The following is a 15,017-nucleotide window of genomic DNA, read 5'->3' as shown; positions in this document are numbered from 1 at the left end:
TTCTTCATCTGAACATTATCATGTAAGCGCCTAGATTCTTTATATTAAGATAAGAAACCAAAGACTAGGGAGATTTCTAGAGGTGCAACTCCATAGTAGAAATAATATCGAAATCTCCAGGCTATTAGCTTTGAGAGTGCAAGCACACTAAGGTTGCCTATTAAAAGTCATTATATCTTTCAAGCAGTGACATGTTATTGATGATGTCATCTAGTTGTTGTTATCAATTTTTCCCAGAATCGCCCACTGCACATTTATTTTGTTCCTAGAATTCCTTTGAAAAGCGAATGGGTGTTTACGTTAACTTGATCTGAGCTAGATAAGAGTACATGCATCACTGTAGAGTTGACATTTCAGAAGTGCAAAGCCCACATTGACAACCTTGAATTCCTTAGTGCATTGAGTTCTAGGGCGGATCTTCTAAAGCTTAAAACAAGTATTATAGAACCCATTTCCAAGTACCTTAGTTAAAGAGACATACTTATGTATTTTCCCCTGCCAATCTGGGATTTGCTTTTTCCAACATATTTCCACTCCATACATGTTTCTGTTCAGTAGAAAAGAACATGTTAATTGAATTTCCAGAAAGGAAATGAAGAGACCCAGCAAAGTCTAAGATGGCACTTTTTAAGAAGATTGCTTGACGTCCATGGCAAAGGTTACTGAGTGCATTTCTGTGGCCCGGTTTTCAACCAGAGTTTACATGAACCTCATGCATATCCACCAAACTGACTCTAGTGTTTTATAGCAGGAGATCTATGTCCACTGCTATTGACTGATATCTACTTTATTCAAATGGACAAACAGCTGATTTATCATGAACTGAAGTAGACCAAATTATTGGTGTTAAAGTTAGGACCCATTTTTGGGCTGTAGCTCGATCTTTTATTAAAGTGGCCTCCTCATCATTTACAGGGACGCCCAGTGGAGTCTTAGAATTTGAAGTCCTTTTGTCAATCCACTGTTGGGTCACCTCAGTCAGGTTACTTCTTTAGTAAAGCCCCCTTTACACTGGACGGCGTCCTCTCTGCGTCCAGCAGTCCGGCCCCATTTGAGAGTTAAAAAATTATAATACTTTACGTGCCGGCAACTTGCTGTTCATTGAGCATTCATTCTGATACAAAATCCATGCTCGTGCCTCCTTATTAAGACCACAGCGTTGCCAAATTTCATGGTCGCAGAGAGGACGCAGAAAGGACGCCGTCCAGTGTAAAGGGGGTATAATTAGCTTAGTTGTTAAGATAACCCAGGATAGGTATTAATCATGAAGTACTCTTCTTCATGTTTGCAGTTGCAATGATGAAAATCAAAATGGAAAAAAAGAGCACATAATGTATTGCACTGACTGATTTTGGTAGAAAGATACAACTAAAAACACCCAAAAACATGCCTGTATCAATTACCAAACTCAAAAGATCCATTGAGTATGTGTAGGGGAGCTATATGTGGTGCTCCCACTTGGGTGGGGAAACACATGACAATTTGAATCCCTGTGTGATATATTATCAAGTACTTTTTAACCTGGCCGTGAAGTCAGCTAGCTTGTATATATGCTGCCTCTGTTCATTACCCACCGTTGCACAAGCTGTGTGCTCTATTGATAACCGCTGACCCATGGATTTCTTCTGAATGTATTACCATATTGTTTCCATTACAGACAGGACTTTGTGCAATAGACCTAACCCCTGCTCGCATTTGCTTAAAACCAGAAACAGTTTCGCTGTAATTATTGTCAATGTATAAGGAAATGGATTAGCCAGGTTATTTCGTAGTCTCAAAACCATCTTGGTTGATCGGTCTCAGCTCCAGTGGTTCTTAATCTCAGCTATATCTAACCTACATACTATTGGATGAACAGCCATCTCCCCCCCCCCCCTTTTTTTTTTTTTTTTGAAGCAGGTTTTGTGATACTCAAGAAAATGAAAGCTAGATTTTGATTTACAAAAACCAAAAATAGTGCTCCTTGCATGCAGCTGTTGATAAATTTGTGAGATTGTGGTGGCATTTTTGGGTTGTCTGAACAAATTATACCATCAGTTGTACAATTGGTTTTGTTGATAAATATGTGTAAGATTTGTGTTGACTGATTAACTAGCATTATCTGGTGAAATTATTAGGAAAGGAAAAAGATTTTAAAAAAGATAAAAAACGTTGGTATCAGATGTTTTCAATCATAATTGCCTGTCCATTGCCAAGTCCACAGGACAAGAGGCATGACTTCATGCAACACAGCGATAACACTTGAGGAAAAAAACAACCCAACTAGCGCAAAAGCACCTCAACATTGGCACACCTTGCTCTCTTCTCAGAAACTAATTGAATTCTTCCCATTTCCTGAGATGAAATACGCTGTCAGTTGGAGCCCACAATGGTTAAAATGGTGGCTTCTATTTTTGCCAGTAGAATATATTTTTTCCAAGATAACGCTTTCCCTGGAGGATTATATTGTATTGGCAATCCATTGAGGTTCCATTTTTGCATAGAGATGATAGGGCAATGTTGAAATAGATTCCCTCATTAGATGAGCTGTAACATTTGCAGAGGGATGGCCACTCAGTGCACTTGACCCAGCTTGGGGCTGTCAAAGGGGGTAGTTGGATGGAAAGATAGCATTTATGTTGTTGTATTATTGCATGGGCATTATATCAAACTATTTGGTGGCAGGTTATGGGGCAGTTGTCACAGGTTTCAGTGACTAAGAAAAATAATTTTTGGTAACTTGAGGGTAACTGCACTTGGGTGATAACAAGAAAATAAATGCACTGTTTTAGCGAATGAGATTTAATGAGCTTATGTTCAGAATTTTCAAAAATGGAAAAAAAATAGTGTGTGAGGAGCATTTATAAATGTAGAAAAGTAGAATTAGTTAAAAGTTTATTCTTTGTTGGTGAAATATGCTTCAGGGATGAAAAGGTCAACATGACTTCAGATAATTCTGTATCACAGCCACACTTAATGGTGAGCAAAGGATCATTCTTAATTACCTGTAGGTATGCATGTTAAGTGTTGTGGGTAATAAGTCTGTCTGTCCACTTAAAAGCTGGACTTTGGTCATATGCACTGACCAGACTGGCTTGTTATTAGCTGGGTAATATACAGGTCATTAGTACTCAGTGGCCTTTAGGTGGAGTGGCATTTCAGACTTCTTAACTGACCAGCTGGAAACCGATTTGAAAAAAAAAAAATGCCAACAGATTGGTGAAAAATTTGGTCTTCTTAATCCATAGTAGTATTATACTTAGAAATTAGGTACAGAAGTAAGAATTAGAAAAAAAAGCCCATTATTAAGGCTAAAGTGCATATATATATTTACACACACACACACACATACACACACAAAAAGGCCCTAGATGTAACCACACTCACTATTTTTGAAGATATCTATGAGAGATATCATTCTATCACAATTCTATCACAAAGTAAGACAGACACTGCATTGTTAATCTGTATTTTCAACCCCCCCCCCCCCCCCCCCCCACACACACACACACACACACACACACACTCTCCCCTGGACCTTAAATCTGTACAGTTATTTATGTCGTAATCCCCAGATCTCACTGTACCTGTTAGATCAGTCAGTGGTGTGGTTGATGTAAGAGGCAAAACACAGCGTGATATTTCTGGGCCTTGAAATATGTGGATTCCAATACCTGGATGGAACCCTGTTTGTTTAACTTGTTTTACCTGCACAGGTAATATTTTGAAGAATTGACTGAATGGAAGTAGGTTGCATCTTTTTTTTTTTCATCAAACTTATTTTAGATAATTTCAAAAAACCCTTTCATGCTTTGCTTGTAAATTGAGATGCCTCTTTAAAATTTGAACATGGCATTAGTTATGATAAATTTCAAATGCTAAAAGCAAAATGATACAAATATAATATCCACTGTGTTTCGTTTTTGAAGCAAATTGTAGTGTACATCACAGAAATATACCTTTGTGAGATATAGACATTCAACTGAAGAATAATCATATACAATATTTGAGAGATTAAGGTGTTTAAAAATTTTGAATGCATACCATATCTGTTGATTGCTTTACTTTTGCCTGGCCAAGTGTTTTTTTTTTTTTTTTTTTTTTTTTCACTTGGGTATTTCTGCTGCATTATCTCCTGCATCTGACACTAGATTAGAGTAATTTACATCAAAAAAATGCAATAAGCGTTTTGTTTCTGTTCCAGTTTCTGGACGCCAGCTGAGGAAAGTGGCATCTTTTATTGTAGACAGAGATATGATCAGAGATACTAGTACTGAAATTACTCAGAAACAAAATTTAGCTTGGACAAAGAAAAGAGAAACAAATAATAGTTTTTTTTATACCATGAATTTGTAAAACAATAAAAAGAACACAGGCATGCCTTTACCTGCAGAAGGTTCCTATTAGAGTCACATTGCTAATTAAAGGAGACAATTTGACTTGGAGATTTTGCAGCTTAGCATCTGAATATATTTTACTTTAGGAGTAAAATCCATTTTAAAAAGGAGGGTTACGTACTGAAGCCATCTGTTTCTAAAGAAATGTATCCGACTGATGTAATTAGGCGCATCTCTACAGCTAAAGATTCCTGTTTTATTTAAACACAAAGTGTATTTTTGATATCGTGACAAACAAATGAATGGAGAGCAAACATGGATATTTGTGACTGTGAATGTCATTTGAATTTAATGGAAGGATGGAGAGTGGCTTTGATTAACGATTTCTTTCTGTTCCACTTTTCTTGGTTCTTTCTTTTTTTCATGTTTTAGAAACTTAATGATGTCAAGTGAAAACAGATTCAGACTTTTAGTATAACATGATGGTCCATAAGACCAGGCACATTCCTAAGACTTTTATTAGATTAGGTAAATGGCAAAGGCTAGTTTGGCCAGACTGTTATTGCCATAACCAAGTTGGGAGTTGTCCAGAACTGTGTTAACCTGTACATAAAGCACCTGTGGTCAAGAAAGAAATGCCTACAGCCGTGGTCAAGCGTTTCAGTGAATTTGTTATTTGAGTTAATGAAGGTTGGACAATGTTGCTAGATTATTTAACTCTTTCTGCAGTAGCATGAAGAAGGTTTGTCCTTTCAGTTTAGTGTTGAGAGTTATGATGATAGTAATAATAAAGAGATACAACGGATTATGTATAAATAAATTAGTATTGGGGATGGACATCAGGGATTGGGATGGACATTTGGGGGGGGGGTGAGACTGATCATTCAATGGGGGTAGACATCAGGGGGTGGGGATGAGCATTGGGGGTAGGATGGGTAATCAGAGCATTTATTTGTGAATCTTACAACGGGAATTTTGTTTTGTTTATTCATCAGAGACCACTGCATCAGTTTCGGACAAATCCATCATAGTTGTTCACTCTCAGGGTGTGGATGTAATAATGTATTTGAAAGGAATAGTCTTTCCTATAAACTCCACTTATGCTACACTATTTTTTTTCTGATTTTGTAGAACAAATTTATGCACACGCACACTCAGGCACGTATATACACACAGGCCATCCTAACATAAATGCATATTTGGGATGAAATAAAAGTACACAATTGAAAAAAGGGAGAGAGATTGCTGAAGCTGAAAGTAATATGAAAATCATCAGCTTGAATCCCTTTTATGCTGCCAGTCCCTATTGTTAATGATTCAATTAAAGGTCCTCCGCATGTAATACCACACCAGGAGCACTGTTGGCAGAACCCGATTGAGTCACATGCAAGAGAGAGATAAAAAAAAAGAGAGCAAGGTGTTATGAGAAGGGAAACCTCAGTACATAATGATTAGTCGTACTTCTACTATCCCACATCATCGGAACTCTAATTGATCCTAGGATCAAAATTGAACTGAACTGATGGCTTTTGGAGTTACTTTCAACTGGAATTGATTGGAGATCCTGGCTTCATTTCACTGCTTTTAAGAGGTGGGATACCTAGCTGTGATTGAAAAAAATAGATATGGTGAAATATTGTGCAAAGGGAAATATTAAACAAACATTTTAAGCAAACTCGACCAAAGAAATAGAAGTAGTGTTGAAGTTGGTGAACAGTATTAAATCAGTTATGAAATTAATTAAAATTGTCTAAAGCAGTTGGTCATCAGAATACTGATTGGAATGCTTAATATTTATGACTGTTGGAAAAGATATAATCAGAATTATAGAAAAACGATTCAGCTTGGTTTCAAATTTGGACAACAGATGGTAGTACATATTGTTACACAGTGTTTGCATGTACTCTTAATGAATTCCAATTCGATTCCAATTAAATTAAATAAAACTGAGAAATGGGAATATATTAGACAACAGAAATATTTGGTGTTAGGCAGTACAAGTTTGCATTCACATGGGGACCATTTTAAACCACAAATTTGACTTCTTGCATCATGGAAATCCCAGATTGCTGCGGCACAGTTAGTATTTGTAAAGCTAAAATTTTCATGGCACATATTTGCCTAGATCTAAAATAGGTCTAAAACTGCCCATTTTACATGTCAGCCCACTGCAGTGGGGCAAAAATAACCAGGTCCCAGTTGGATAATCAACATCCTTCCCCCACTCTCCTCTCATTCCAAGTCATGGAAATGTATAATTATGTCACAAAAACATCCCACCTTGCTTTCCGCTCAGACTACGTCTGCCACCATTGCGTGTTGTGACATTCTGGCTGGGAGAGGTTCAAAAGTTCACTGAATGCTGTCATTTTTCAGAGTTAGGGGTTTTTGAATGAAAAGTAATAAGAGTAAACGAGCTTGTTTATTTCGGACACATTCATTGTTGACTGAAGGTGTAATTTTGGTGTTGGTGTTTTTGAAAGAAAACAAGTTAGCTAGCTTGTTTTCAAGACATATGGTCATTGCTGTTAATGACCACATGTCATGAAATTTTGAGCACTGTTATGTGAATAATGTGACTGGACATTGCTTCTTCTTGTCTGTATTTACTGACCATGCATATAACTTGATTAGCACCTGTCAAAAAGATGTGGTGGCCCCTTGGACAACCAAGAATTTGGTAGTACTGTTATTACATGGAATGCTTTAGGACATGATACATTCTTACCTAATCCAAACACGCCTTCCATTGATGCTTGTGTATCAACTTTTCAACTTTTTCAAGTTTCTTGATCAGTAGCAGATAGATAACTTTGATGATTTTTTTTTCTGATCAAAGTATTTATTATCTGCTATTGCTTATATATTACCTCTGTTGCCAAGTTACAAATATTATTAGTCTAAAAATTGTGTTGACTTCATCTTTCCAGGTAGATTTAGAATAACATTGTTAACATACATTAAAACTTGCATTCAGAATTTAGAAAGTTTAACCTTTTTATTGATAATTTATATCAATAAAGGTGTAAAAATGATTTTCCTAATTTTTGTATCACTTCTTTTTTCCACAGATCTCCAAGCAGCCACGTCTCCAGCAGTGGCACATGCCCTGGCAGCCACCCAACAGACACAGAAACGACCCAGAAGTGAGAAAAAAGCCATCCCAGATGAAGCAAAAGATGACAAGTATTTCGAGCGAAGGAAAAGAAACAATTGTGCTGCCAAAAAATCACGGGATGCCAGGAAAGCACGGGAGGATGAAATTGCCATACGGGCTAGTTTTTTGGAAAAAGAAAATGCAATTCTGCGTGCTCAGGTTGCTACTTTGCGAGAAGAAGCAAACTCCTTAAGGCAACTTTTACTCCAGAAGCGGTCACGACCTTGAGGTCAAGACTGCCTTCCAAGGTCAAGGCCATTTGAGGTCAAAAGAAAAAAATAAGACATCTACCTCTGTTGAAGATACTCTTCATTTATACGACAATAAGTGGTGCCATCATGAAGATGGTGACGACAGAAGATAATACATGACTTTTCAGGGAATAATCTAGTTATCTACCTGTAATTATTATAATTATGATACAATGTTGCACCAAACTCCAGTATTGCTCATAACCTATATATTAAGCCATTTGTGATAGGTTTCCAAATAAAGTACAAATATTATGTGAGTAGATGTCAACGTAGCAGTCATTGTCAAGTCTAGAAGAAGGCTTTCTTGTGTTCCAATATTGAATGCCTAGTCTCTGTCACATCAGATATAACGAGATGGTTGAAGAAGGGAATGCACTTTGGATGAGCTGTCACCATGTGGCTAATATGAGGGTATTGTTATGAGCAGGGCTGTAGTAGTTGCTGTAGGAGTAGTGGATAATGGTACCAAACTATTGCCCTGTTGTACTGACTCTCAAACCAGTGGTTATTTTATTACAACATTTTCCAGGGGGGTATATCTTCCTCCCCCTCCACCCCCTCTACCTCAACACATAAAAAAACTTAAGACATACCTCAAAACGCAGATGATATATTATGCCAGTACTGTTAGCGGTTCAAATTTGGACCTCTCTTTCATATTTTCTATACGGTAATCTGCCCCTCATTTCCACTGTGTTTGAGACTTGGTCTAAATGTTTGAGCCTGGGCCTAAATGTTTGAGCCTGGATTTAAATGTAATGGCCTGGTTCTAAATGTTTGAGCCTGGTTCTTAAAACTTGGAGCCTGGGTCGAAATGTTTGAGCCTGGATTTAAGATATTTTAGCCTGGGTCCACACATAGACTCCACAGTACTACAGGGTGATTGTTGGTCCTTTGGATCACGTCTGTGGCATGTTTGCTGGTCACTTGTGTATTCCTCAGTCTTGGTGCAGGTGGATCTTGCATTTCAAGATATAATTTAATAATAATAAAATAGAATTTATAGGTGTAGAATTATAGGAAAAGACTTCGGAATGCCCAAGTCCCCAGCAAATTTTTTTTTGTGTATAAAATTAATTCTCATGTCTTGACAGTATATACTTATATTATTATCATCTATTATATATTGGGATATATCATCTCAGGGATAACTTTGTTTTATATATATATATACATACATATATCCTGATCCTTGCCAGTTACAATATACAAAACCAGCTGGTGGGGTTTGTGGATCTATTGAAATATTAAATGATAGTCTATTCGTAGATATATTATTATTATTATCACTTGCAGCTTCTGTTCTCTTTCATTTCTTTCATATGCTTTCTGTGTGTTTTAAGACCTGGTGTCTGTCTAGCTCAACTTAGTCTGCACTAAATAATGTCCGTAAATCATTTCAAATTTTACATGTTGGCCAGTGTAATCCTGCTTATTATGTCCATTGTATCACAGTTTTCTCACTTCAGATTTTGAATAGTATTTTTTGTTTCTGTTATGTTTTTTTCTTTCTTTTTAGATATATTCTTGGCTTAATTTTTATTTATTTATTTGATTTTTGATTTTTTTTATAAATGGGCTAGGGTGTATCAGATGGGATAGTAAATAGTATGATTATATGTAATAAACCTCTGGGCTGAATAAGTTATGGCAGGGATAATCCGTGAAAAATATCTGACCTCAACAATAAGTACCTCTCCACCTCTTCACTGCTATTGCAGTATTTAAATATCATAAGTCCTATATCATTTAATTCTTAATGCAGCAAATAGTTTCCCAGCAATACCACCCCTCACTTTATACCATTTAAGATCTATTTCCATTTTATTTCTTCATGTTTATAAATTGATATAAATATGTCACTGACCAATCAAAAAGATGTAACATCATAGAAAAATCACAGTTGGTCAGCTATAATCAGGATGGTGTATTATTATTATTATTATTATTATTATTATTATTATTATTGGTTATGAATATATTAGGAGCATCCACCAGCATAAACTTTTCCAAGCCATTCATAACATATTGTCTCCATCTAAACCTTTTCAATGGTACCATGTATATTTCTGTCTTGCTGAAACCACCAACGACCTTTGTGATAGGTTATTTTGCTTAAAAAAATGGGGTCATATCTCAGACACTGGGATAAAATTCTTTGAATTATGTAATGGCAGCCAGAGCCTCCACATCAGCACTCTATTTAAATTACAAAAAGGTATCTTGGCTCGTTAAATGAATTGAAATCGATCTGTTGGAATTCATACTAATCTAGGTCAACATAATGTGACATTAAAGCATCTCTAACAATCAAAGTGACTTGCCTCTTCAAAAAATAACATACTGGTTGACTATTTTGACACGTTCTCTGTTCTTGGGAGGAAAAAATCAATGATAGTGGTGTCTTATTTTTCAAGTAATATTGGCAGGCTGACCAGGACTGATGCATACAAAGATGGATCAAAATAAAGGATTTTACACCATGCAGGGATGGACATGGAGACATGCCTGTCATCATGTGGTCATTATCGCATTTTTTTTTACTAAAATTCATTTTGATTTTTGAAAACCATTACTAAACAAACAGATTCGTCTCCACCTTTGGTAATTAAGGCTAGGACCCAGTTTGAGGCCACCCTCTCAACAAAACGGATTGGGTATTTTTTTAAGCAACTGTATGCACCCTTTATGATGTGCTGGTAGGCCTATGAAGTATGCCAAATGCCTGTGTTATCTAGTAAACAGTGGATATGTATGTTCAAAGCTGAAATGTTTTAAGTTAGGAACAAGTCCTTGCTGTCGTACAGATTAATGGGGCAGTCAACTTCATTATCGATATAAAAAAACTCAGAGCAAAAAATGGATTCAGAAGATTTGTTTATCTGTAACAAGTTGAATAATTAACCAACCCCCTCGCCTTCTCCCCCCTCAAAAAAAAGGGGGGGGGGAGGACATAAGAAGAAAATGTTTTCAAAAAGAAATGAGATATTTTTGAAAACAGTTTCTAATTATGTTTTCTTTTTTCTTTTTTTTTTTGGTGGGGGGGGGGGGGATTTGGATTTGTCTTAATCATGTCAGTACCTCAATCATCCAGATCATAATCTACAGCAGTGGTATATGGACACCAGGTGTCAATGGCCAGTACTCCATGACCAGAATATTTATGATACCAGCATCAGCAAGAGCTGGGGGTGAAGAGAGTGATTTGATAGCTTATTACTTTACATCTGCCACTGGCACACTCACGGCCAGTTTGATGTATCTGTGGTCCTTTTGTTGGAGCATCGCCTGAGCAGCATAACAGTCTTCTTCCATTACATTAACAGGCATAAAGGATACGGGTACTTTTAATAGAAGGTCCTGTGCACTTTACGGATAGCAATATTAACTTAAAGACTGAATATTTTATAGGGTGATGTATCCAAGTTGTGTCAGTGGCTTACATTTATTACATGTAGGTAGTTCTCTGTGGAGGTGTTTGAATATATCCATTTTAGATATGCATGCATGCACACGCACACAAATGGGGTTACCAAAGTAAAGATCTTGAACGAGATACTTCATTCTATAATAGTTATCGAGTCGCACTATGAATTTTCCCTTCTCTTTGAATTTTCCATACTCCCAAGGTTGTATGTACTTTTCCACATGAAAAAATGGGAGTAAGGTTAGATAATGACATTAAGTTCCTTTGGTAAATAGTAAGTGAATACCAAGAAGTTAGAAGGGGGGGGGAGGGGAAATGTGAAGTGTACTTTTAGTGTGCTTCCATCCATACCTGCAGGTATTGTTTGCACATGCGGCATATGATTTTCTAATTTTTCCTTTGGGATATGATTAAACTGTGATAACACTTTTGACTTAAGAGATATAGCAAGGAGATAAAAAACATCAGGTCATTGCTGGGTCATCCTTCTTCCAGTGAGGTCCAACACCCGAGGAGTTCACTAACAGTGGTTGAATGGTTGAAGTCTGTGGAAGCTCTGCTTGGTCACTGCTTGTTTATGAGGGAAGTTAAAAATTAAATCATCCCTTGAGAGGTATAGGTCTGTTGTTTAAAAGTTACACAAAAGCAGTTTTAAGTCATCTCCCCTGCCCCTTTATTCACACACAATTAGAGTAGATGAATAAATAAATTCATTGATAAATCAATTTATTGATTGTTTGGTATAAGTTTATGCTGGTGGTCCTCCTTTTATTATGTTTCAATGCATTTCATTTTATGTCATAGAAGTCGATCTGTACAGGGTATGCTATCTTATCACAGGTTTTAACTTGTTCCTTTTGATCTGGTCTATATCTCAAATGTACTTAAAGAGACGAAACAATTTTTGACACAACTCCAACATTATTTTAGAAATGTCATATTCTGGTTTTGCCCTCGTAGTGATAACAGAATTAATTGCTATGAGAAGTCCGCTTAATTATAAAAAAATATTAATAACAAATGGAAATTTTCTCCCTTATCCAATGCACTTTAGATTCTTCAAAATAACATAGCTGCTTTGGTGTTCATGGGTTTTATCACATCATGTTAAGAAAAGATGTCTATGGGCTCTTTTCCATTGAAACTAACGGTCTATGTAGATCGCTCCAACTCTACAGGGTCTCTCGCTGAAGTTAATCAGGGCCCTGAACTCGAAAGCATCGCCTAGTGCGAATAGTGATATCACATATAGGCTACAGTGTATTATATGGGGCAAGTATGGGCGAGTTATGGAATTGAAACACTTGCGTTCGGTCGCAATGCACGATGCTTTCAAGTTAAGGGGCCGAGATTCGCATATAAACACGATATGGCAAGTTCTCTAGAATAATTTTGATTTTATTTGATATAGGCCAGTACTGTATAAACTTACTGAAATTCAGAAAAGAAAATTTGATGGAAAATATTTGATCACTAATCCTTTTCTTTACTTTCTTTGGTTATAATGTTCTTGTTTTTATCAGAAATACTGAGGTGGTTTTAAAAACTGCCACAGTGCATCTGTGTTCAGGAATGCATATGGATATATTTACCATTCATGAGCTAAATTCAGATAACACGGCTTGTTCTTTTGACTTTTTTAAGTTACTTAATGGGGGTGTTATGTTAGTCATTTGATACAAATATAATAATTGGACGCAAAAGGGGTTAAGCTTTCTTTTTTCTATTATTTTTTCTTGGTGGTCATAAACTGAGGTTTTTATGTAAAATATAAAAAAAAAGGACAAAAAGATCAGACAAATATAAAAGTGCGTGTGACACACTGATATTGCTGCCAGGGAATTCATTTCTTTTATTTTTGCATTTGTTTCTTTGTAGTTTCCATTTTTAGCTACTACTAACTGTTCCTGTTAACTTCGATGTTATTTTCTCAGGGGTATGGGAATCAGGGTTCTTGGGTTCATCCACCAAAGGTCTCAGGTACAGTACAACAGAAGAGCCCTAATTGAAATAAGAATAGTTTATAACACTACATTCAACATTGAATGTAACACTAGAAATAATGGTGTTAAATAATAAAGTATAGTATGCCCTTGTAGATGGAAATGGAGTCATATGTTTATATTTTGCTAGAGATAAAATGGGGTAAAAATATTCTGATCATTAACTTCAATTGTTTGATACAAGTGTTTTACAGCAGCGTGAGCAATAGAATGTTAAGGCACTCTTATGATTTTTGTTCAGGAAAAATGATATAGGGCTATACTTCCATATCTACCTCGTTGCTAAGGATATACCTCATGACTAAATATGGTAACTGTCCCAATTGTACCTTGAATTTCTTGTGTGCATATATATATATATATATATATATATATATATATATATATATATATATATATATATATATATATATATGTGATACCTACATCCATCTTCATTACAGAGGTTACTCTTAAGCATATCTTGTTGCTATGGTGACATGCCCATTAAAGGGCATCTTGTCTCTATGGTTACATGCCCATTTAAGGGCACCTTGAGATCTTCCAGGGCATGGTGTGGTGTAAACCCAGTGGTTAAAAAAATGTGGTGGTCATCTTTTCTGGACAATGCAATTCAGAGACACATTGTCAGAATACTATTAAATTAAAACCATTAGCTGTTCTTACTAGATGGAGCATAGTAGAATTTTATTATCTTGATATTTTTTTCTGTTTTTAAGGGCTGCTTAACGGGTCTGTACCTTTAAATGTGTGAAAGCAACACCTTAGTGCAATTGTTGAAATAAATCGGAGGTTTCTTGCTAAGTGTTAGTTAGTACCGAAACTGACATTGTCGTTTTTTGTTTTATTGCTGATATTTTTATCATTTGTATTATAAATCGATATAATAATAAGAAGAAGAATGGTAAATAATTTTTTGCTCACTAAACTTAACTCTTTTTTTTTTGAAAATCTTAGAAATGTTACAAAGGCACCTCAATGGGTGAAAACTAAATATTTCCCATCAAAGTTTCAAAATATTTTTCTTTGGCAATTTTGGAATTTTCAAAGATATCAAGGTCCAAATGCACCTATGGTTTAGCACAATATTAATGTATGCAAAATGCAACCCATAGTAGAGGATAACTTTCATTTTAATGAAACAGTTTTCCATCAACAATACACCAATAATTTGTCACACACTGTTTCAAAACTCTCTCTCTCCCTCTTTCTCTCTCTCTCTCTCTCTGGGGACATTTTGGACATTTTCTTTATATGAAAAAACAAAAAATAAGGGTGCCAGTGTATGGTGAATGCAATCACCACCCCTCCACTCCCAGGGTGCCAGTGTATGGTGAATGCAATCACCAACCCTCCACTCCCAGGGTGCCAGTGTATGGTGAATGCAATCATCACCCCTCCACTCCCAGGGTGCCAGTGTATGGTGAATGCAATCACCACCCCTCCACTCCCAGGGTGTCAAAGTATGGTTAATACAATCACCACCCCTCCACTCCCAGGGTGCCAGTGTATGGTGAATGCAATCAACTCCCCTCCACTCCCAGGGTGTCAAAGTATGGTTAATACAATCACCACCCCTCCACTCCCAGGGTGCCAGTGTATGGTGAATGCAATCACCACCCCTCCACTCCCAGGGTGCCAGTGTGTGGTTGATGTAATCACCAATGTTAAGTAGTATATCTTTCTTGAAGAGTATCAAAAAAATATTTTAAGTCTCCCCACCTTCCATGGTTAAAGCAGATACCGCATTACACAATAAGAATCAATTATTTTACCTATTAGGCTAAAAATATAAAGGAGTTATTCATCTCAGGTAAAGTGCATTTACCCAAACAAGGTTGAGAATTAGAACAATGGGTT

General features: G+C 36.3%; 1 protein-coding gene across 1 annotated transcript in view; it reads left to right on the top strand.

Annotated features, from left to right (window-relative positions):
• The window catches only part of LOC106179063 (uncharacterized), a 56,758-nt gene extending 42,774 nt beyond the window's left edge, over nucleotides 1-13,984 (top strand). Inside the window, exon 4 of the mRNA XM_013562570.3 lies at nucleotides 7,388-13,984. Within this exon, the coding sequence (XP_013418024.2) occupies nucleotides 7,388-7,701 (314 nt within the window). The 3' untranslated portion in view covers nucleotides 7,702-13,984. The remainder of the gene's footprint in view (nucleotides 1-7,387) is intronic.
• The last annotated feature ends 1,033 nt before the right edge of the window (nucleotides 13,985-15,017 follow it).

Source organism: Lingula anatina, chromosome 7 (assembly GCF_051362555.1).
Source record: "Lingula anatina isolate TDL-2025a chromosome 7, LinAna3.0, whole genome shotgun sequence".
NCBI lineage: Eukaryota > Metazoa > Brachiopoda > Lingulata > Lingulida > Lingulidae > Lingula > Lingula anatina.
This window is presented reverse-complemented; position numbering and strand designations above follow the sequence as displayed.